This window comes from Oryx dammah, unplaced genomic scaffold, assembly GCF_014754425.2.
Source record: "Oryx dammah isolate SB20612 unplaced genomic scaffold, SCBI_Odam_1.1 HiC_scaffold_21, whole genome shotgun sequence".
Lineage (NCBI taxonomy): Eukaryota > Metazoa > Chordata > Mammalia > Artiodactyla > Bovidae > Oryx > Oryx dammah.
Genome location: NW_024070205.1, coordinates 8615726 through 8639939, shown reverse-complemented (window position 1 = coordinate 8639939; position 24214 = coordinate 8615726). Strand labels below are relative to the sequence as shown.

The 24214-nt window shown below is 42.5% G+C and overlaps 1 protein-coding gene across 2 annotated transcripts in view; it reads left to right on the top strand.

The window, feature by feature from the left end:
- Positions 1 to 24214, top strand: part of KCNH1 (potassium voltage-gated channel subfamily H member 1) — a 427208-nt gene that overhangs the window by 62015 nt on the left and 340979 nt on the right. For both annotated transcript variants that reach the window (XM_040263098.1, XM_040263099.1), the window contains exon 5: positions 1074 to 1192. In XM_040263098.1, the coding sequence (XP_040119032.1) occupies positions 1074 to 1192 (119 nt within the window). The remainder of the gene's footprint in view (positions 1 to 1073; positions 1193 to 24214) is intronic.

The window sequence follows — 24214 nt, the reverse complement described above, 5'->3', positions numbered from 1 at the left end:
CTCTGGGGACCTTTAAAACATCCCTCATGCATCTTAAATTTGTAGTAAAGATAACTTGTTCATTTTAGATTTTGGAGTATGGAGTGGGAGGATTAGAAAAAGACCAGTGTTTTACTGCCCCTGGAGGAACTAGTCCAAAGGGCCAAGGAGGCCTCAAGACAGTGTTTATTTTAGTCCACTGTGGCTCGGAGCCTGATAAATTTAGTTTGCTTTACCAGGAAAATGCGTCCTGCACTTAAAGCGTGTAGGTAGAGTATTTTAAGTTCCACTTTACAGGTGAGATAACTGAGGCCCAGGTGACTTAAGCAATTTGTTGGTGGTCACAAGCAAGTAGATTTGGGACTTATATCCATATTTCTTTATTCCAAGTTCAGTGCTAGGCTCACTGAATTTCTAGTTTTAAGGGGACCTACATGCCATCAACTATCCTTCCCTCATCCCAGAGAAGACTAAAATCAACCAGTATTATTTCCCCACCTCTCCAGGGGTTAAATTCATTTCTTATTCCCCTGGCTTTGGAGAATGTAGTACATGGAATGACCATTTGACTAGCTTGTCTAGTTATTTAAAACATAGAACCAGCTTGGTCTCTGCTAGGATCAGATGCCATGGGGCTTGCGAACAGCCTGAGCCATACATTCAGAGAAACATCTCAGTTGGCTGGTATTATCTGGCAGAAAAGCCTTGGGCCAGAGTAGAATGATCTGGGTTCTAGACTCTTTAACTGCCTGGACACTCTGTACCTCAGTTTCCCTATTTGTAAAACAATGCTACTATTAAAACCTGCCTTCCCTACACCACAGAGCTATGATTAGGATCAAGTGAAAGTACAAAGGAAAAGTCCACCGCTGCCCAGATTTCAGCATGTCCAGGGGCTTCTCTGAGCAGCGAGTTTTGATGGCGAGGATGTCTGAGTGACTCATGGGTGCGCAAGAAGGTGGGGTGGGGGGGTGGGAGGCGGTGGGGTGGGGTGGAGTGGGAGTCTGCATCTGACAGCGTAACTCGTGGTGTGAATGTCCAAGTGCCTTCAGGACCCAAGTGAACCTGTCTCTCCTGTCTTCCGCATGCTCCAGGCTGGGGGAAGTTCGCTCGGCTGACCAGAGCACTGACAAGCAGCAGGGGTGTCCTGCAGCAGCTGGCTCCCAGCGTGCAGAAAGGCGAGAACGTCCACAAGCACTCCCGTCTGGCCGAGGTAAGGGCAAGGGCTTAGTTCAGCTTAACCCTCTCCTCACTTCAGGGGGTCCCTGGGCTGAGAAAATGGTCCACAGGGAGGGTGCTGGCTTAGACGGGACCTTCAGGACTCTGGACTCTTGTCTTGGCTGAGCTGCATACCACAATGTGTGACTCTGGGTAAGTGAGTTAACTCTTGTGAGCTTTGTACTTTGCTGTATGTAAAAGGGAACTGCAAATTCCATTTGAAATTGCTTGAGATAAAAGATGTCAGTTGACTCGGGAAGTAGTAGTGCCATATATATGAAGGGGGCTTTACTTATAAACTTTTGCTGTTTGGGCAATGCATACTATTATAGGAAAAGAAGATATAGGAAACAAAAAGAAAGAGAATAAAAATCACTTAGAATCCCACTAACCAGGTAACATTGTTAGAACTTTTTATGGGCTTGTCTTAATTCTTCCTTGTATTTAAGAAATATTCTATTTCCTCAAGCCTAAGCAATGTATTTTTCCACTCTAATGGAGTTGAGATGTATCTAAGAATCAACATGGCATTTAAGGTGGCTTATATTGCCTTTCTTCATTTTATATAATTATCAATATGTGAAAAAAAAAAGTGAAAGCGTTAGTCGCTCAGTCATGTCTGATTCTTTGTGACCCCATGGACTGTAGCCCACCAGGCTCCTCTCTCCATGAAATTCTCTGGGCAAGGATACTTCAGTGGGTAGCCATTTACTTCTCAAGGGAATCTTTCTGATCAAGGGATCAAACCCAAGTCTCCTGCATTGCAGGCAGATTCTTTTACCATCTGAGCCACCAGGGAAACCTGATTATGAAAGTTTTCCTGGATAATAAATATACTTAATATTATTGTTGTTTCCATAACTTTGTAGTAAGGAAAACTCATGGTGATGGTGTTCCTCCTTTTGCTGGGACAAGTGAGAGTCTGGGAAGCCTGGACAAGATGTTTGATCAGGCTTCGTGCACCCCCATGATTGCTGTCTGTCTTTGGTGGTTTTGCATTGCAGACCACTCTCATCTCCCTGTGGTGGTGCCTGGTATTTTCCCAACTAGACCAAGTAAGGTCTAGTTAATTAGTAAGACCAGTTAAGAGCATTACACCTTTCATACAGCACATTTCCATCAGACCCAAAGATGACATACCTTAGCTGTCTCTCTGCCTGGTAGTGGCCTGTCAGTTCTTAATCTGAGCGCAGAGGGCAGGGTGCTTCCTGACTTGCCTCTTGGCTCCTGTACCCCTGAGGGAGATGCTCCCAGCACGGTGCGGCTGACAGCGGGTGCTCTGCACATATGCAGCGAATGTCTAACGAGCTGACTACAGAAGATGTCCCTATATGTATAGCAGCCAGAAGCTTCTGCCCATAGTGGGAATGGGGACATTCATTTCTGTCATGTTGGAGCAGGTGAGACCTTGGATGATGGTAGCGTCATTTTTATCATGACGTGGGCTCATCTTATGATAAAAAAAGGAGACCGTTCAGCTCACAGCCTGCACTGTCTGTCCCTGATGCTGCTTTTGGGTAACAATGCTCCCTCCTCTCACACTGCTCTCCACCTGGCTCACTCCCTTCCAGCCACATCCCCGCTGTTCCTCTTACAGCACAAGCTTGCTCTGCCTGTAGATGTCTGTGGGCAGCTCCTTCACCGATGGCAAGTCTTTGCTCAAATGTCCTTTTCTTTTTGTGGCTATCTGTGTCGGTAAGAGTTACAAGAACTAGTAAGATATTTATATTTGAAGAGATTGATTGCAAGGAGTTGGTTTATGTGGTGGTGGGGGCTGGCTGGACAGGTACAGAATTCACAGGGCAGGTTGGCCAGCTGAAAACTCTTGCAAGGAGCCGATGCTGAGGTCCATGGATGGAATTTCTTCTTTTTTTTTTTTTTTTTTTCAAAATTGTTTATTTATTTGGCTATGCCAGGTCTCAGTTGAGACACATTCATACAGACTCTTAGTTGCCGCATGTGGGATCTAGTTCCCTGACCAGGGAGTGAACCTGGGCCGCCTTCTTTGGGAGAGCAGAGTTTTAGCCACTGGACCACCAGGGAAGTCCCGGAATTTCTTCTTTCTCAAGGAAACCTCAGTTCTACTTTTAAGGCCTTTCAACTGATTAGATGAGGACCACCTAGATTATAATCTCCTTTCCTAAAAGTCAGCTGATTGTAGGTGTCAATCATATCTACAAAATATCTTCACAGAAGCACTTAGTGTTTGATTGAACAACTGGGTATCATGGCCTAGCCAAGCTGACACATGAAACTAAACATTATGGTTTATTCCTTGTCAATTTGGCACCTGTATACATTTCCTTAAACCATGTTTAATCTCCAAATAAAGACAAAAGTTGAGCACCGAAGAATTGATGCTTTTGAACTGTGGTAATGGAGAAGACTCTTGAGAGTCCCTTGGACTGCGAGGAGATCAAACCAGTCAATCCTAAAAGAAATAAGTCCTGAATATTCATTGGAAGGACTGATGCTGAAGCTGAAACTCCGATACTTTGGCCATCTGATGCAAAGAACTGACTCACTGGAAAAGACCCTGATCCTAGGAAAGATTGAAGGCAGGAGGAGAAGGGGATGACAGAGGATGAGATGGTTGGATGGCATCACTGACTCGACGGACATGAGTTTGAGTAAACTCCGGGAATTGGTGATGGACAGGGAAGCCGAGTGTGTTGCAATCCATGGGGTCGCAAAGAATCAGACACAACTGAGCAACTGAACTGACTGAAAGACAATAACAAAGTCATGCTTCCACCTAATATCATCCTCTTATCTTTTTAAATTAAATGTTTAATTTTGTATTGAAATATAGCTGATTCACAATGTTGTGATATTAATAGTTTCAGGTGGACAGCAAAGGGGCTCAGCCATACATATACCTGTATCCATTCTCTTGCATATAATCAAAACATACCAACCCTCCCCCAGAGGAGGATGCAAACACCTTGGATGAGATTCTTGACATCCTGTAACTTAAACAGTGTGATATAAACTTCATTTCTATCAATATGTCTTGTGTTAGATGATAAAGGAATAAGAGGGAAGAAAATAAAAGTAATAAATAAAATAAAATAAATTGCCTACACACACACACACACAGATACATGCAAACATTCATAACAAAATAAGAAATACTCATAACTCTTAATCTTCTCCTTAACCTCCTCTGTTATTCTCCACTTAACATCTCCCGATATACTCTGAAATTGAAATTGTTAGTCACTTAGTCACGTCCAGCCAACTCTGCGAACCCATGGACTGTAACCTGGCCAGCTCCTCTGTTCATGGGATTTCCCAGGGAAGAGTACTGGAATGGGTTGCCATTCCCTTCTCCAGGGGATCTTCCCAACCCAGGGATCGAACTCAGGTCTCCTGCATTTCAGGCAGATTCTTTACCCTGTGAGCTACTAGGGAAGCTATACAGTTTGCTTATTTATTGTACTTACTGTTCACTGATATGTCCCAAGCATTTAAAAACAGTGTTTGGCACATAGTAGATGCTCATAAGTGTTTTTTTTTCTTAATTGATCAAATGGATAAAAGAAAGGAAATGATGTTGGTGATTTTGTCTACCTGTCTGGCATGAGTAAGTGCTGATTGACTGGCAATATGAAGCAAACATCTGGGTCCTCTCCCAGGGGCTAGTAAATTTTAATTAGCCTGGCTAGAAGCTTATGGATTTTATTGATCTTTTCAAAGAACCAACTTTTGGTTTTGTGGATTTTCTCTAATGGTTTTCTGTTTTAAATTTCACTGATTTCCGCTTGATTTTCTTTTCCTTCTGTTTAGTTTGTATTGAATTTACTCTTCTTTTTCTAGCTTCCTAAGACAGAAGCTCAGTTTATTGATTTTTGATGTCTTCTTTACTAATATATAAGTCCTATAAATTTCCTTTTAAACACTGCTTTCACTGCATCCCACAAATTTTGATAGTTTGTGTTTTCATTTTCACTTTGTTCAAAATATTTAAAACTTTCTATTGAGATTTTTTTCTTTGATCCCATGTGTTATTTAGAAGTGTTGTTTAATCTCCAAGTATTTGGCAATTTTCCAACTGTCTTTCTATTACTGATTCCTGGTTTAATTCCATTGTGATCTGAGGGCAGACATTGTTTGATTTCTATTCTTTTAAATTTGTTGTGTTTTATGGCCTAGTGTGTGGTCTGTCTTGGCAAATGTTGCGTGTGGGCTTGAGAAGAATGTATATTTAGCTACTATTAGAGGAAACAGTCTATAGATGTCCTTTTTATCCACTTGATTGATGGTGGTGTTGAGTTCAACAATGCCCTTACGGATTTTGGCCTGCTGGATCTGCACGTTTCCATTAGGGGGCTGTTAAAGTCTCTAACTATCATAGTGGATTCATCTATTTCTCCTTACAGTTCTTTTCATTTTTGCCTCATGTATTCAATTCTATCAGTTTTTGCCTCAGGTATTCAGTTCTTTCAGTTTTTGCCTCAGGTATTTAATATTTTGATGCTCTGTTGCTTGGTGCCTATGTGTTAAGGATTGTTATGTCTTCTTGAAAACCCAACTCCTTTATCATTATGTAATGCCATTCTTTTTTTTAAATTTATATTTTAATTGGGGGATAATTGCTTTACAATGTTGTGTTGGTTTCTGCCATAATTATATATATATCCTCTCCCTGTTGAGCCTTCCTCCCCTCCCCCATCCCACTCCTCTAGGTCATCACAGAGTGTTAGGCTGGGCTCCCCGTGTTATACAGCAGCTTCCCACTAGCTAGCTATTTTACACACGATAGCCCAATCAAAAAATGGGCAGAAGACCTAAATAGATATTTCTCCAAAGAAGACATACAGATGGCCAATAAATACATGAAGAGATGTTCAACCTCGCTCATTATTAGAGAAATGCAAATCAAAATTATAATGAGGTATTACCTCACACCAATGAGAATGGCCAACATCAAAAAATCTACAAATGATAAATGCTGGAGAGGATGTGAAGAAGAGAGAATCCTCTGCACTGTTGGTGGGAATGAAAGTTGATACAGCCACTATGGAGAACAGTATGGAGGTTCCTTAAAAAACCAGGAATGATACTACCTTATGACCCAGCTTTCCCACTACTGCATATACACCCTGAGAAAATCATCATTGAAAAAGACACATGTGTTATAATGCCATTCTTTATCCCTGATAATTTTTCTTGCTATAAAGTTTCTGGTCTGTCAGAAATGAATATTGCAACTCCCATTTTCTTTTGCTTAGCATTAGTATGGTAACTCTTTCTTTACCCTTTTGCTTTAATCTATTTGTGTCCTTGTATTTAAAGTGGGTTTCTTATTGACAGCATATAATTGGGTCTTATTTCTTGATCCACTTTGACAATCCTTGTATTAATTGGCTTATTTAAATCATTGACAATTAAAGTGATTATTGTCAGAATATCACTTTAAAGTCAAATTAAAATTGGATTAATATCTACAGAATTTGCTGCTGGTTTTTATTTGTTGTCCTTGGTTCTGTGTTCCTATTTTGTTTTCCACTTTTTTTTGCCTTTTATGGTTTTAACTGAGCATGTTATATGATTCTATTTTTTTCCTCTTTCCTTAGGATGTCAATTATACTTCCTTTTTCACTTTTTTTTTTTTAGTGGTTGCCCTAGAGTTTGCAGTATACATTTACAAGTAATCCAAGTCCACTTTCAAATACAGTCATCCCTAGGTATCCACAAGGGACTTTTTTCCAGGATCCCTCACAAATGCCAAATTCCATGAATGCTCAAGTCTTTTATATAAAATGGCATGTGTTTTTATGTAACCTAAACATATTCTCTTATATACTTTAAATCATCTCTAGATTACTTATAATACCTAATACAATGTAAATGCTCTGTAAATAGTTGTAAATATAATATAACTGCTGTGAAGATAGTTGCTGGTGGAGCAACAAATGCAAGTTTTGCTTTTTGGCACTTTCTGGAATTCTTTTTCTGAATATTTTGATCTGCACATGGTTGAGTCCACAGGCATGAAAACCATGGATTTGGAGGGCCCACTGTAAACTGTGGGTTGGGAAAATCCTTTGGAGGAAGAAATGGCAACCCACTTCAGTATTCTTGCCTGGGAAATCCCTTGGACAGAGGAGTCTGGCAGGCTGCAGTGTGTGGGGTCGCAGAGTTGGACAGGACTGAAGTGATGAGCGTGCATGCCCTGTAATATACTGCTTCATGAGCAGTGCAAGTGCTTTGTAATTAAATGCTCCGCTAACTGTTCTGTTGTGTCCCTTGTATTATTCTTGTGATTCACTTATTCATAAGTGTACATAAGCATTTATATACATACACACACACACGTCATCATACATTGCTGCTGTTACTTTGAACAAGCTGTTACCTGTCAGATCAATTAAGAATAAAAAAAGTTTTCTTTTACCTTCCCTTATTCCTTACGCAGTGTGCACTATTCTTTTTAATTAAGTAGATCCAACTTTATGACCGATATTTCTTTCTCTCTGAGTATCTTTTTTATATGCTTCTTGCAAAGCATTTCTGCTGGCAACAAATTCCCTCAATTTTTATCTGAGGGAGTCTATTTATCCTTTCACTTTTGAAAGATAATATTCCAAGGTATAGAGTTCTAGTTTGGTGTTTGCACTCTCTTCTTGCTTGTGTGGTCTCTGAGTGGAATTATGGTGTAATTCTTATCTTTCCTCCTCATAGGTTATGATTTCCTCTCACTCCCCACCTGCTATGCACCCCCCCCACACCCCGAATTCTTTGAGGAATTTTTGTTGATTTTCTGCAGTTTGAATATGCTATGCCTCAGTGGGGTGTTTTTTTTTTTTTTTAACATTTCTTTTCATTATCTTGCTTTGTGTTTACTGAGTTTCCACTCTCTGTGGTTTGGTGTCTGACATGAATTTGGGGGAAATTATCTGTCATTATTGCTTCAAATATTTCTTCCATTTTTCCCTTCTTTTCCTTCTGTTATTCCCATTTCATATTTGTTACACCTTTTGTAGTTGTTGCACGGTCCTTGGACATCCTGTTTTACTTTAATTTTTGGTCTTTTTCTCTTTGCTTTTCAGTTTTGAAGGTGTCTATTGACACGTTCCCAAGCTCAGAAATGCTTTCCTCTGCCATGTCCTGTCCACTATAGAGCCCATCAAAGGCATTCTTTATTTCAGTTACAGTATTTTTGATCTCTAACATTTCTTTTCAGTTCTTTCTAAGAATTTCCATCTCTGCTTTCATTTCCTGTCTGTTCTTGTATGCTGTCTATTTTATCCATTAGAACCCTTAGCATATGAATCATATTTTTAAAAATTTAAGGTCTGATAATTACAACATCCCTGCCATATCTAGGTCTGTCTCTGTCTCTTTAGACTGTGTTTTTTGGCTTTCAGTATGTCTTGCTACTTTTTGTTAAAATGTATAATGTTCTGGGTAAAAGGAACTCAGGTAAGTAGGCCTTTAGTGTGGTGTAAGATATTGGGGCAGGTGGCAGGTGTTTCCTAGGGGCGCTTTGTTCATAGTGATGCTTTCTAAGGCCCACTTGACTTCACACTCCAGGATGTCTGGCTCTAGGTGAGTGATCACACCATTGTGATTATCTTGGTCATGAAGATCTTTTTTGTACAGTTCTTCTGTGTATTCTTGCCACCTCTTCTTAATATCTTCTGCTTCTGTTAGATCCATACCATTTCTGTCCTTTATTGAGCTCAATATGTCAGCAAATTTGGAAAACTCAGCAGTGGCCACAGGACAGGAAAAGGTCAGTTTTCATTCCAGTCCCAAAGAAAGGCAATGCCAAAGAATGCTCAAACTACTGCACAATTGCACTCATCTCACACGCTAGTAAAGTAATGCTCAAAATTCTCCAAGCCAGGCTTCAGCAATACGTGAACTGTGAACTTCCAGATGTTCAAGCTGGTTTTAGAAAAGGTAGAGGAACCAGAGATCAAATTTGCCAACATCTGCTGGATCATCGAGAAAGCAAGAGAGTTTCAGAAAAACATTTATTTCTGCTTTATTGACTATGCCAAAGCCTTTGACTATCTGGATCAAGATAAACTGTGGAAAATTCTGAAAGAGATGGGCATACCAGACCACCTGATGTGCCTCTTGAGAAATCTGTATGCAGGTCAGGAAGCAACACTGGACATGGAACAACAGACTGGTTCCAAATAGGAAAAGGAGTGCGTCAAGGCTGTATATTGTCACCCTGCTTATTTAACTTCTATGCAGAGCACATCATGAGAAACGCTGGGCTGGATGAAGCACAAACTGGAATCAAGTTTGCCGGGAGAAATATTAGTAACTTCAGATATGCAGATGACACCACCCTTATGGCAGAAAGTGAAGAAGAACTAAAGAGCCTCTTGATGAAAGTGAAAGAGGAGAGTGAAAAAGTTGGCTTAAAGCTCAACATTCAGAAAACAAAGATCATGGCATCTGGTCCCATCACTTCATGAGAAATAGATGGGGAAACAGTGGAAACAGTGGCTGACTTTATTTGGGGGGGCTCCAAAATCACTGCAGACGGTGAATGCAGCCATGAAATTAAGACGCTTACTCCTTGGAAGGAAAGTTAAGACCAACCTAGATAGCATATTCAAAAGCAGAGACATTATTTTGTCCATAAAGATCCGTCTAGTCAAGGCTATGGTTTTTCCAGTGTTCATGTATGGATGTGAGAGTTGGACTATAAAGAAAGCTTCTAGTCAAGGCTATGGTTTTTCCTGTGGTCATGTATGGATGTGAGAGTTGGACTGTGAAGAAGGCTGAGCATTGAAGAATTGATGCTTTTGAACTGTGGTGTTGGAGAAGACTCTTGAGAGTCCCTTGGACTGCAAGGAGATCCAACCAGTCCATTCTGAAGGAGATCAGCCCTGGGATTTCTTTGGAAGGAATGATGCTAAAGCTGAAGCTCCAGTACTTTGGCCACCTCATGCGAAGAGTTGACTCATTGGAAAAGACTCTGATGCTGGGAGGGATTGGGGGCAGGAGGAGAAGGGGACGACCAAGGATGAGATGGTTGGATGGCATCACGGACTCGATGGACATGAGTCTGAGTGAACTCCGGGAGATGGTAATGGACAGGGAGGCCTGGCGTGCTGCGATTCATGGGGTCGCAAAGAGTCGGACACGACTGAGCGACTGAACTGAACTGAGCGCCGAAGAATTGATGCTTTTGAACTGTGGTGTTGGAGGAGACTCTTGAGAATCGCTTGGATTGCAAGGAGATCCAACCAGTTCATCCTAAAGCAGATCAGTCCTGAGTGTTCATTGGAAGGACCGATGTTGAAGCTGAAAGCCCAATACTTTGGTCACCTGATGCGAAGAGCTGACTCATTTGAAAAGACCCTGATGCTGGGAAAGATTGAGGGCAGTAGGAGGAGGGGATGACAGAGGATGAGATTGTTGGATGGCATCAGTGACTCAATGGACATGGGTTTGGGTAAACTCCGGCAGTTGGTGATGCACAGGGTGGCCTGGCGTGGTGCAGTCCATGGGGTTGCAAAGAGTTGGCCATGACTGAGCGACTGAACTGAACTGAATGGACCTTGAAGGCATTGTGCTAAATGAAATATGTCAGACAGAGAAAGACAAATACTGTATGATCTTATTTTTATGTGGAACTAAAACAAAGCAAAACAAAAAAATCCTGATCTGCATAGATAACAGACAACAGGTTGGTGGTTGCCAGACGCAGGGGATAAGGGCAAATGAAATTGATGAAGTAGGTCAAAAGGTACAAACTACCAGTTATAAAGTAAATGAGTTCTGGTGATGTAATGAAGCATGGTGCCTATTGTTTGTAATACTGTATTGTATATTCAAAAGAGTAGTTAAACATTCTTACTACAAGAAAAAAATTTGTAGCTACAAGTGGCAATGTATGTTAATTCGATATTGTGGACATCATTTTGCATTGTATATAAATAAAGAATCATTATGCCATACACCTGAAATTAATAGGATGTTTCCCTGATGACAAAGATGGTAAAGAATCTGCCTGCAATGCAGTAGACCTGGGTTCAGTCCCTGGGTCGGGAAGATCGCCTGGAGGAGGGCATGGCTACCCACTCCAGTATTCTTGCTTGGGTATCTAATAAACAGGAAATAGGATGTTACATGTCATCCTACATTTCTCAGTAAGAAAAAAATTTCAATTTTCAGAAGTAAAACAAGTTTTTTGTTGGATTCATATATACATATATATTTCATATATATAGTGTTCATATATATTTATATTGATTTTTTAAAAAACAAAATGTTGTCATAATTCTGTATGTATTATTTTCCAGTTTGCTCCCCCCCCCCATTTCCTAGCATATTTGGGATATTTTCCTAAGAGCACATATCCCTTTCATTCTTTTTAATGTTTGCTTTGTATTCATTGCACGACTATATCTAAAGCTATTTAGTTAGCTGTCCCCTTGTTGATACATAATTAGATTGTTACCAGTCTTTGGTTATTACAGATCATAATGCTTCAATGAACCTCTTTGTATGTATATTTTTGTTTTAATTTAGAAAACCTTAAGACATTCAGAGTAGTAAAGAGTAATTTAACAAGTTTTCATTTACCTAATTTGTTTATATAGTACATGCTGACAATTTCTCACTCCAAATTCTTTTTTAAAAATTAATATATTACATGGAAACCCCCTGGTGGTCTATTGGTTAGAAGTCAGCAATTTCACTACTCTGAGCTTGGGTTTGATCCCTGGTCAGGGAACTAAGATCCTATAAGCGACTTAGCAGCAGCAGCAACCTGCATAAGATCAGTTCAATTCAGCCGCTCAGTCATATCCGACTCTTTGTGACCCCATGAACCACAGCATGCCAGGCCTCCCTGTCCATCACCAACTGCCGGAGTCCACCCAAACCCATGTCCATTGTGTTGGTGATGTCATCCAACCATCTCGTCCTCTGTTGTCCCCTTCTCCTCCAGCCCTCAATCTTTCCCAGTGTCAGGGTCTTTTCAAATGAGTCAACTCTCCGCATCAGGTGGCCAAACAGCCAAAAAAAAAAAAAAAAATAAAATAAAATATTACAGGTAAAGTTGAGGTCTTCTTAGAATTTATTCCCAGAGGTAACATTGCCCGAAAGCTGTATGTCTCCTTGCTATTGGTGTTTTGATATTTTTATTACTTATATTTTTATTAATAAACATATATACTCTGATTTGTAGTTTTAAAAATGTATTTTCACAAATTATGTCATATTTTATGATGTATTTTATACTCAACATTAATTTTTGAAAGCTTTTTATTTTAAAATTATTATAGACTCACAGTAAGTTGCAGGGCTTTGCTGGTGGCTCAGAGGTAAAGAATCCACCTGTCAATGTAGGAGATGCAGGTTCAATCCCTGGGTCAGGAAGATCTCCTGGAAAAGGAAGCAGCAATCTATTCCAGTATTCTTGTCTGGGAAATCCTGTGGACAGAGGAGCCTCGCAGGCTGCAGTCCATGGAGTCGCAAAGAGTCAGAGCAACAATTGAGCAACTAAACAACAACAACAAGTTACAGAACTAGTACACAGGGTACTCTCTTCCCTCCACTCAGCTTCCCTCAGGGGCAGCATCTTATAAACTACAGTCTAATATTACACAGTGCGACATATAACTGTAGGAGATCAACATGTGTTCAGGTCAGTTCAGTCGCTCAGTCCTGTCCGACTCTTTGTGACCCCATTGCAGCACGCCAGGCCTCCCTGTCCATCACCGACTCCTGGGGTCTACTCAAACCCATGTCCATTGAGTTGGTGATGCCATCCAACAATCTCATCCTCTGTTGTCCCCTTCTCCTCCCACCTTCAATCTTTCCCAGCATCAGGGTCTTTTCAAATGAGTCAGCTCTTCCCATCAGGTGGCCACAGTGTTGGACTTTGAGCTTCAACATCAGTCCTTCCAGTGAATATTGAGGACTGATTTCCTTCAGGATGGACTGGTTGGATCTCCTTGCAGTCCAAGGGACTCTCAAGAGTCTTCTCCAATACCACAGTTCAAAAGCATCAATTCTTTGGCACTCAGCCTTCTTTATAGTCCAACTCTCATATCCATACATGACTACTGGAAAACCATAGCCTTGACTAGATGGACCTTTGTTGGCAAAGTAATGTCTCTGCTTTTCAATATGCTATCTAGGTTGGTCATAACTTTCCTTCCAAGGAGTAAGCATCTTTTAATTTCATGGCTGCAGTCACCAGCTGCAGTGATTTTGGAGCCCCTGCCCAGATAAAGTCTGTCTCTGTTTCCATTGTTTCCCCATCTATTTGCCATGAGGTGATGGGACTGGATGCCATGATATTAGTTTTCTGAATGTTGAGCTTTAAGCCAACTTTTTCATTCTCCTCTTTCACTTTCATCAAGAGGCTCTTTAGTTCTTCTTCACTTTCTGCCATAAGGGTGATGTCATCTGCATATCTAAAGTTATTGATATTTCTCCCAGCAATCTTGATCCAGCCCCGTTTCTCATGATGTACTCTGCATATAAGTTAACTAAGCAGAGTGACAATATACAGCCTTGACATACTCCTTTTCCTATTTGAAACCAGTCTATTCCATGTCCAGTTCTAACTGTTGCTTCCTGACCTGCATACATATTTCTCAAGAGGCAGGTCAGGTGGTCTGGTATTTCCATGTATTTCAGAGTTTTCCACAGTTTATTGTGATCCACACAGTCAAAGGCTTTGGCATGGTCAATAAAGCAGAAATAGATGTTTTTCTGAAATTCTCTTGCTTTTTCGATGATCCAGCAGATGTTGGCAATTTGATCTCTGGTTCCTCTAGCTTTTCTAAAACCAGCTTGAACATCTGGAAGTTTACGGTTCATGTATTGCTGAAGCCTGGCTTGGAGAATTTTGAACATGCTCAAAATCAACATGTGTAGAATATTGTGGAATTAAAGGTCATATTCAGATTTCATCAATCTTTCAGTTCAGTTCAGTTCATTTCAGTTCAGTCGCTCAGTCGTGTCCGACTCTTTGCAACCCCATGAATCGCAGCACGCCAGGCCTCCCTGTCCATCACCATCTCCCGGAGTTCACTCAGACTCACGTCCATCGAGTTGGTGATGCCATCCAGCCATCTCTTCCTCGGTCGTCCCCTTCTCCTCCTGCCCCCAATCCCTCCCAGCATCAGAGTCTTTTCCAATGAGTCAGCTCTTCAGATGAGGTGTCCAAAGTACTGGAGCTTCAGCTTTAGCATCATTCCTTCCAAAGAAACCCCAGGGCTGATCTCCTTCAGAATGGACTGGTTGGATCTCCTTGCAGTCCAAGGGACTCTCAAGAGTCTTCTCCAACACCACAGTTCAAAAGCATCAATTCTTTGGCGCTCAGCCTTCTTCACAGTCCAACTCTTACATGTACTCATTTGTGTGTGTGTGTGCCTTTGTACAATATATACATGTGAATATGTATTTAGTTTCACAAGAAGCTTCCAAACTATTTGCCAGTTGCAATTGGTTGTACTGTTTTACATAGGAAACATCCAGTTTCTGTCCTTGCCAGCATTTGACATGGCAACTATTTATTTTAACCATGTTACTAAGTATGTAGTGATAGCTCATTGTGGTTGTAATTTGCATTTTAAATGGCTAAAGATATTGAATGTCTTTTCATGAGCTTGTTTTCCAACCATATTTCCAACCTAGTAAAATGTCAGATCATGTCTCTTGCCCATTTTCTGAGTTCTGTTAATATTTCTTCCTTTTTTATTGCCTTAGAAATGTCAGCTTAATTAATTTTTTTATTATTGGAGTATAATTGCTTTATTAATGTTAGTTTTTGCTGTACACAAAGTGAATCAGCTCTATGTAGAGATGTCAGCTTACTTTAAATCCTCTGGCTTGGTGTTTACTTTCCTCTTGTAGTGAGCTTATGCCCCACCTGAGATTGTTGGTGGGAGTCCACTGGGTCCCCAGTCGATGAGGCATCTGGATGTGGTGGTTGAGTTTGCCGCCAGATTCATAAACTTACACCTGGTTCAGCCCAACTTTCCTGTACATGTTTTTAGCCCTGGGGCTCCCAACCATGTGAACAGCAGGAGTTTGGCCCCACACTCATATATGGCAGGTTCTTGGCATTCTGATCTCTTACATATAATCCTCTTCTATCCAAAAGGCCGGACAGATGACCAGTTTCTTGTTTATGTCTCTGAGGCACGGTTTTCTGCTCCACGCCTCTTTGTCAGGGCAGCGCTCTGCCGCCCCAGCAAGAGCATGTGGTTTCCCTTCCAGTCCCATCCAGTGCATACCCAGCTCTGATAAGCGCTGTTTCTGAAAAACTCCTGGACTGTTTCGTTTCAGCTCCTACTGGCAGCTTTGGTTTTGCATTTCTTTTACTGTTCCGGCGCCTAAGATTTTGAACTTTATTATTTCTTTTGAAACGTTTGTTTGGGTTTTTAAACAGTGTCTCAGTGTGTTGGGTATAAATGGATGGGTTACCACCCTTACTTAGTCCCTTTTACTGATTGTTAGCTCTCTAAATACTTGTGCTAGAATAAAAATGATGGATTACTAGGAGTGGAATTAAGGAGACAGATGGTAGAAACATTTCAAACTGGGATAGAAACTGCCAAGTTCAAACAAGGTTATGCCAGTTTACCAATTTCTTTCTTCTCTCACCATTACTAATATTAATTGCCATCAGTTTTTACTCGGTCTTAAGTTTTAGCATTTCAGTTAATTCTTAAAGGAAGAACACCTACTTTTCAATGACTGTGCATGGGTTTGGTCTAATCAATATAGAAGCTGCTTTCCTTATGTACATGGAAGTGGTGTCGTGGCCGCCCATGTGAGGGGCATGAGACAGCCCTGCGCCGACCATCTCGCGGCAGCTGGACAGAGACGCAGAGACCAGAACTTTACTTACTGGACACCCGCACAGCTGGGCTTACTCTCCACATTCCCTGCTGATGAGCAGGCGTGCTGTCCTCGCTGAGACGGAGTGGAAGGTGGGTTTGTGGAGGCCAAGCTGGTAGTGTGTGTGTGCACTCAGGCATGTCCCACTCTTTACGACCCCATGGACTCTGTAGGCCGCCAGACTCCTCTGTCCATGGGGTTTCCCAGGCAAGAATACTGGAGTGGGTTGCTGTTTCCTTCTCCAGGGAATCTTCCCGACCCAGGGATCGAACCTAGGTCTCCTGTACTGCAGGTGGTCTCCTGCATTGTAGGTGAATTCTTTACTGACTGAGCCACTAGGAAGCCAGTATTAGGGTCCTTAGTTTTTGGGTCCCTCAAGCCAGAATCACTGGTAGAGGCTGCCAGATTGTATGTGAGCAAAGGTATTTTTTCTGAGAAATAGACTGTATGTGCCTTGAACTTGCAATGGCACCCCACTCCAGTACTCTTGCCTGAAAAATCCCATGGACAGAGGATCCTGGTAGGCTGCAGTCCATGGGGTCGCTAAGAGTCAGACACAACTGAATGACTTCACTTTCACTTGTGGAGAAGGAAATGGCAACCCACTGCAGTGTTCTTGCCTGGAGAATCCCAGGGATGGGGGAGCCTGGAGGGCTGCCATGTATAGCGTCGCACAGAGTCGGACCCGACTGAAGCGACTTAGCAGCAGCAGCATCCTTGAACTTGACATTTCCCACTCCACTATTTCTTTGAGGGGAATGGGGAGTGTTGACTTCATTTGACTCTTCAGAATCAGGGGAAGGTGACAACAGTCAGGGGTGTCTCACCATGAAACATTGTATTCTGATATTTTGTACATGAATATGTTAATAACTGGCAACAGGAACTTCTGCCACAGTTATCTGGGTTTGAAGCTCATTTTGTCTCTCATAGAGAGTCTTTTTTGAATACTCACACTATCTCAGTATGCCACAAGCTGTGTCTGGGTAGTGAGCTTGTCATTTCTGGAGGTGTGTTGGGTAACCGTTTGATGGCACATGGACGGTGAGTTTTGAAGTGTGGCTGGACTAATGGCCTCTGGTTACTATCCAGCCCTGAAGGGCAGCCTGTGCCTGGTGGCTCCACCAGCCCTCAGGGCCATGGATTTCCTTCCAGTCAGCACTCTGCACTCAGGGCTGAGGTCTTATAGGAGGGATTGTTTGCATTTTTCTAGGAGGGCCATGTTGTTTATTCAAGCAGGTAGGGAAAAACTCACATGTTCAGTGATGCCAGGGATCAACTCTACATTTGATTTTGATAAAAAAAAAAAAAAGCTTGTCAATGAACAGCTTAATTGAGGTTTAAGGATTTTTTGCAGGTTTTTTTCCCCTTAGAGACAGGATGATGTAGTGGAAAGAGGAAGGGATTTAGAGTCAGACTGACCCAAGTCCTGTCCAAAACTCCACTGCATTCCAGCTGTGTGATTTCATAAAAGTTGCTTAACCTCACTCATCTTTCCTTATACTCATGAACTAAAGATGCTACTTACCTACCCTGAAAGACCATCATGAGGATTCGTGATGCTTCCAAGACACGTCCAATCTTACTGCTCCCTGCTTAAAACTCCTTTAACATCGTCTTGTTATTTCTTTGGATAATTTAAAAATTGACATTGTGACTTACAAGACCTAACCCCCTCTCTAGCCTGACTCAGCTCTATGCTCACACTCAGTGTCAGCCAGTGGCACACATGCTTGTCAGACTGTCCCTGAGGCCTTGGAAATGCCCGTTTTGTGCCTGCGACCCTTGCTGTGTCTCTCTGCTGGCCTAGTCCCTACCCATGCTTCAAGCCCCAAGGTGGGCTTCAGACCTCCCCTGTGAGACCTTCCCCACTGCCCTGTCCCACTTCAGGCAGGTTCCACTTTCAGAGGCTCTCCTTGCCATGGGCAGTTTCCTCTTTGAGCTCTCATGCCCTGAGAATCTGCCGTTTAATCTTTGCCTCTTCCAATAGATGAAAGGTCTGTGAAGACAGTATCTCTCTTGTTTATTCTACATCTCTACCATTGAACATAGTACCAGCAGCCAATAAGTGCTTGGTAAGTGTCCATTAAGGGAATGAATGAATGAAGAAGGATGCGAACACTTAATTCAGTGCCTGACACTTGGTAGGACCTCAGTAAATATTGAGTCCCTTTCACTTTTAACCTCTTCCTCCCCACCTGAAAGTTATCTGCCTCGATCGTGGATAATGGACAACTATTTGTAGCTGATTTTGATAACGATGGCAGTGTTTCCATGATTCCACCTCATCACTAATACTCAAAAACTTGAGTTTTAAAAATGTAGTTGATGAATTCAAAATAAAAAGTTAAAAGAATACCACTGAAGTACTCCTCAGCCGAATAGAGAACAAAATTGTTGCCCAGTTGCATTTCACTATGGGCTTATATTTGCGGAGGTATCATGGGCTGGTGCTCTATTGTGACAAAAAGTATATTGGTTAATACTTTTAATTGCCTCCCACTGCCTTTATCTCTCCCATTAAAGAACAAGTGCATCATGGAAAAAAGTTCTAAAAATAGAGCCTGCCTGGTTTATGGAGAAGGGTGTTTATGACGGGAATTAAGCACATGTTTAGCTCTTATGTCTTAAGCCCCGAATCAGGCTTTCTTCTGTGGCCGGGCCCTTGCTAGCATCCAGCGCGCCCTGTTTATTGGAATACACTTTTTCTGGTGGGCACAGACTCTGTCCTCATTCTGTGGTCGTGAAAAACCCATGTCGTTTCTGAGCAGGGGAGGTTTTTGGAGCTGTACTTGGGGAAAGCGAAAGAGATGCAGGTATAGGTGCTGAGGGCGGGGTTGTGCCTGGAATAAGGGGTTTAAGGAAAGCAGGATTTCACTTCACTCACAGTGGGAGGGTGTCTGAGGCAGCTGTGAGGGATGAGGGTGATGGTGGAGTTCGTGGAGCGGGCTCTGTCTGTGGCCTTGATCGATAAACGAAGCCAGTTTGGAAGGTAAAGTGGTGAGTTCCCCAGGGCTTCCCTGAAAGAGGAACTTCTCATTCTCTGTGTTTGACTCTGGTTTCTTCTGCCGTCATCCAGGGAGATGACGCCGACCTCCCCCATGAGATGGTGGGCTTGAGGTGGCTGGCTCCTCTGACTCTTGCTCGGGCTCCTCCTGGCTATGTTGGATTGGCCCGGCTTTCGGGCTCCCAGGGAGACTTTGCACGCTGCTCTGTTCTGTGCTGCTCCCTGGTTCAAACCCACCTCCCCTCCTGCCTGGAGATCTTCAGCATCGTGTAGGAGGTCTCCTTGTGCTTCTAGACTTGCCTCTTTGATCCTTCTTCCCTGCTGATGCCCGATTATCCTCGCAGAGAGCGATTTGGTTATGCACCTCCCTTACTTAAAGTTCTTACCTTTGCATAAACAGCACATCAACGCTTGACCCCTCCCTTATATTTAGCTTAATTTCTCAATATTACCCTCTCTATATCCCCTCTCCTTCCCACCCCTGCCACCACCACACGAGAACAGCCACGACAGAAAGCAAAGACTTCCTCTGCCTCAGCAGAGCAGGCTTCTCCCACACTGGTCTCTTACACCACTTCCAATACCCGTCTCAGCTTGTACACACAGCCTGCTGGAAATGTCCAGAATTTTGTCTGTCTGGAGATGGGGACAGTCGCCTCCCCTCCAAGCTTTTCTGATGACTGAAGTCAATTTGCTGTCTCTTTTCCTCTTAAGGTTCTTCTATCCATTGAGTCTCTTACTGTGTTAAGTATTATATTTTCACAGTTTGTTTGCACATCTCTTTTCTAAACTATGGGATCTTTGGATATTTGTGGGTAACTTCTGGTGTCCAAGGGTCCATGGGTCTTTTTATTAGAATAGGTCCATAGCATTGATGGGGTCTCCGAAGCTATTTTGTCCTTTTATTTCCCCCAAAATAAATTAATTTTATCTGTCTACTTTTCAGGCCATATTAGTTTTGTCCTTCTTGGTCCCCAATCTTTGAGGAAGTCCAAGCCTTTAGGTAAAAAGGATGTACTGTAGGAGCTGAGCCTTCCTGATTCTCACTGAGAATCTCCTGAACCAATCCTTTCTTTATCTGTACAAAAATACTAGTGTTTGAATACTACTTAACTCTTTGCAAGAATAATTTACATATGCATACACACATTTATATCTATAGTCTTATCTGCCCTTCACAATATCTGCCTGGTATTGAGCTTCCCATGTGGGTATAGTGGAAAAGAACCTGCCTGCCAGGGCAGGAGATGTAAGAGACATGGGTTCAATCCCTGTGTCAGGAAGATCTGGAGGAGGGCATGGCGACCCACTCCAGTATTCTTGCCCAGAGAATCCAATGGACAGAGGGCCATGGTCCATAGGGTCACAAAGAGTCAGACATGATTGAAGCAACTTAGCACACACGCACACACATAAGTAGTGTTAACTTCATTTTTCAGGTGGGGAAACTGAGGCATGGAGACTTGCCTTGCTCAAGGTTGATCAGCTGTACCACTTATATGTGCAATCTAAAATAGAACACAAACGAACTTCTCTACCAAACAGAAGCAGACCCACAGACACAGAGAATAGACATGTGGGTGCCAAGGAAGAGGGGGGTGAGGGAGGGGAGAATTAGGAGTTTGGGGTCAGCAAACTATTATATATAGGATGGATGCTCAACAAGCTCCTGCCATATAGCATAGGGAACTATATTCAATATCCTATGATAAACCGTAATGGAAAATAATATGAAAAATTATGTATATATATGACAGGCTCACTTTGCTATACAGCAGAAATTAGCACAGAATTGTAAATCAACTACACATCAATAAAGTAAATTTTTTAAAAAGGCTGATCAACTGTGAAATCAAGACTGGAATCAGCTGAGTTCAGCCTGCTAGAACTGTATCTTGGTTGACTTACTGTTTGCCACCCTGTCCCTATCGGTTTCCCCAATCTGCTGTCTAATGTCCTCCCTTCTCATCACCCCCAACTTCACACACAGTTCCATGTGTACACGTCTGTGATTCATGTTTTTTAATCAGTGCTTTGGTTGTGTGGTTATCCATCCCAGCTCTGCTCTTGAGCTCCATGCCTGCATCTCTTTCAGCTGGTTTGGGACCTTCCTACAGTGCAATGTCAGGCTGTGGTTTAACTGTTGCTGTCCACTGTTGTGACTGTGTGTGACTGTGGAGCAGCTGGGATGTGGTTCATCTGAACTGAGAGGTGTATTATACTTACTGTATTTAAATCACTATCAGAAAAGGAATGTAGACTATCTCACTGATAATCTCCTATATGGGTAGTGGTAGAAGCGAGTTGGAAAATGGTGAATGGATCCCGAGTCATAGGTATTTGGTGGTAGAAGCAACAGAACTCCCTGGTGGTTTAGTTCTGGAGTTTTCTTGAAAGCCTATGTCAGCTCCATACCTTGAGGTACCACAGCAGGAGAGAGTGGCATTAAGAAAGCCAAGCAAGGAGAGTGTTTCAAGAAGGAAGACGTGTGAATATCTGTAAACAGCTCCTGAGAACATGAGTTAGATCAGGATGGAAGCATCCATTGGATTTAGCATCACTGAGATTGTTGGTGACCTTGACAATACCTATTTGATTAGAGAGTGGAGACAGTGGTCCGATTGGGATGTGCTGAAGGTGATTGGAGGGGAGAATGTGGAGACGTTGTGTTTGGATTATTCTTTCAAAAAGTCTGGCTATAAAGGGGAGCAGCAAAAGGAATCAAGCAAGAAAAGGGAGTTGATTGATGTTTAAAGATGCTGATGGCATGATCCTGTGTCCAAGGAAAGGTGTATGGGAATAAAATGGGGGAATCATGGGGGCTGTAAAGAACTTGAGGAGGGGGAGCAGGATGAGATTCAAAACACATGAGAGAAATAGACCTTTGATAGAAAGAAGGCACTTCCTCTGTTGAAACAGAAAGGAGGCAGGTGGGTAAGGATAGAGACTGATTTATAGATACATGACCATTGGAAGACTGTTTTTATTATTTTTCTTTCAGTGATTCATTAGGTAAAAAACATGAGCTAAGAGTGAGGTGAAGCAGAGAAGCACTTAAGAGCTTCTAGTGAGATGTTGCAATCTCTCATCCACGTCAGCAGAAAGCACTTTGCATGGTAACATTCATTTGACACTGCAGGGTTTCAAGGTAAGTATAAACTAAGATCATGGCATCCAGCAAATAGATGGGAAACAATGAAAACACTGACAGACTTTATATTTTGGGGCTCCAAAATTACTGCAGATGGTGACTGCAGCCATGAAATTAAAAGACACTTTCTCCTTGGAAGGAAAGCTATGACCAACCTAGACAGCATATTAAAAAGCAGAGTCATTACTTTGCCAACAAAGGTCCATCTCATCAAAGCTATGGTTTTTCTAGTAGTCATGTATGGATGTGAGAGTTGGACTGTAAAGAAAGCTGAATGCTGAAGAATTAATGCTTTTGAGCTGTGGTGTTGGAGAAGACTCTTGAGAGTCCCTTGGACTGCAAGGAGATCCAACCAGTCCATTCTAAAGGAAATCAGTCCTGAATATTCATTGGAAGGACTGATGCTGAAGCTGAAACTTCAATACTTTGGCCACCTGATGTGAAGAATTGACTCATTTGAAAAGACCCTGATGCTGGGAAAGATTGACAGCGGGAGAAGAAGGGGACAACAGAGGTTGGATAGCATCACCGACTCTATGGACATGAATTTGAGTAAGCTCCAGGAGTTGGTGATGGACAGGAAGGCCTGGTGTGCTGCAGTCTATGGGGTTTCAAAGAGTCAGACACAACTGAGTGACTGAACTGACTGTGATATGGTCCTACTTATTTCTTAATCTAGCTAGGTGTGGCCTGGGGACTAGTGGTTACTCTTCAGGAAGATAGACGCTGGCCAATGTGGCTAGAAGGTCCATCATGGGAGGTGGTGACTTTGATGACAGGTGTCTTGTTGCTATCATTCAGAAGGCCTATGGAGAAACAGTAGTTCGTGAAGAGTCAGTATACAACAGAAGAAAAGCATTGAATTAGGAAACTGGACATGAATTTGGGTAAACTCCAGGAGTTGGTGATGGACAGGGAGGCCTGGCATGCTGCAGTCCCTGGGATCGCAAAGAGTTGGACATGACTGAACGACTGAACTGAACTGAGGAAACTGGATTGAGCTTGTGGTCCTGTTTTGTCATCTGCTATGTGACTATGAGCCAATCACTTACTCTCTGGGTTTATTTTCCCAGTCTGTAAAAGAAGAAAAACACCAGCCTTCCTGTTTCATGAGGTGGCGTGAGATGTGACGGCATATGTCAGTGTTCTATGAAAGGCATTTCAGGCTGTACAAATAGATTTGTGAAGAGGCTTGGAGCTGGCGGCCTGGCTTGTACTCCCAGCTCTCTGCTTACTCAGCCCCGGTGTGACTCAGTGTGAGTCACTTCGCGGCTCTGAACCTACGTTTTCCCATCTGTAGAACACCCTCACAGGGTGAATGTAAGGATTCAGAAGCACAGTAGAGGACTTTGGAAGTGAAAGTGCTAGAGAAATGGGATAATCAGTCTTAATTCCTTATTCTTCATTTAGGGGAAGGACCTAACTTATTTTCCTTCAGAATCCATCTGTGTTCATGAGCATTCTTTGACTTCATCAATAATGGCTTACAACGAGCTTTCGTGTGGGCAGAGCCTGAGTGTTGTAGGGAGAAGTCAGGGAAAGTGTGAATGAACAACATCACACTTGGAAGAGTGTGTCTGCATTTGGGGGAACTCCTGTCTGATTGGGCACGTGGGACAGGTGCAGTCGCACTCTTAGGAAGGACATCCTGGAAGGGCTGTGAGCTCTCTGCCTTTGGAGGCTTCCATGGTACAAAACTTATCAAATGGAAGAAACTAGAAGCATATGCTCATGCTGATAATTGTAGAAAAGAGGTAGGGGAGAGGACTCACCAAGGGGTGGCCACTGAGAGCACCAGAGCAGGCTCTGTCTCCACGTCCGCTGAAGCTGTTTCTCTGCAAAGTTTGGAAGCATCACTGAGCATCTAACATTGGGCCCAATTGTTATGACTAGACACAAGGTTGGTGTCCCATCTGTTTTGATTCCACACCCAGAGACTTCTCCCTTTGGTAGACACTGACCGCTTTCCCAGTGGAGAAGTACTGTGCACGATCCCTCGAATGCTTTTCTTTTTGACAGTG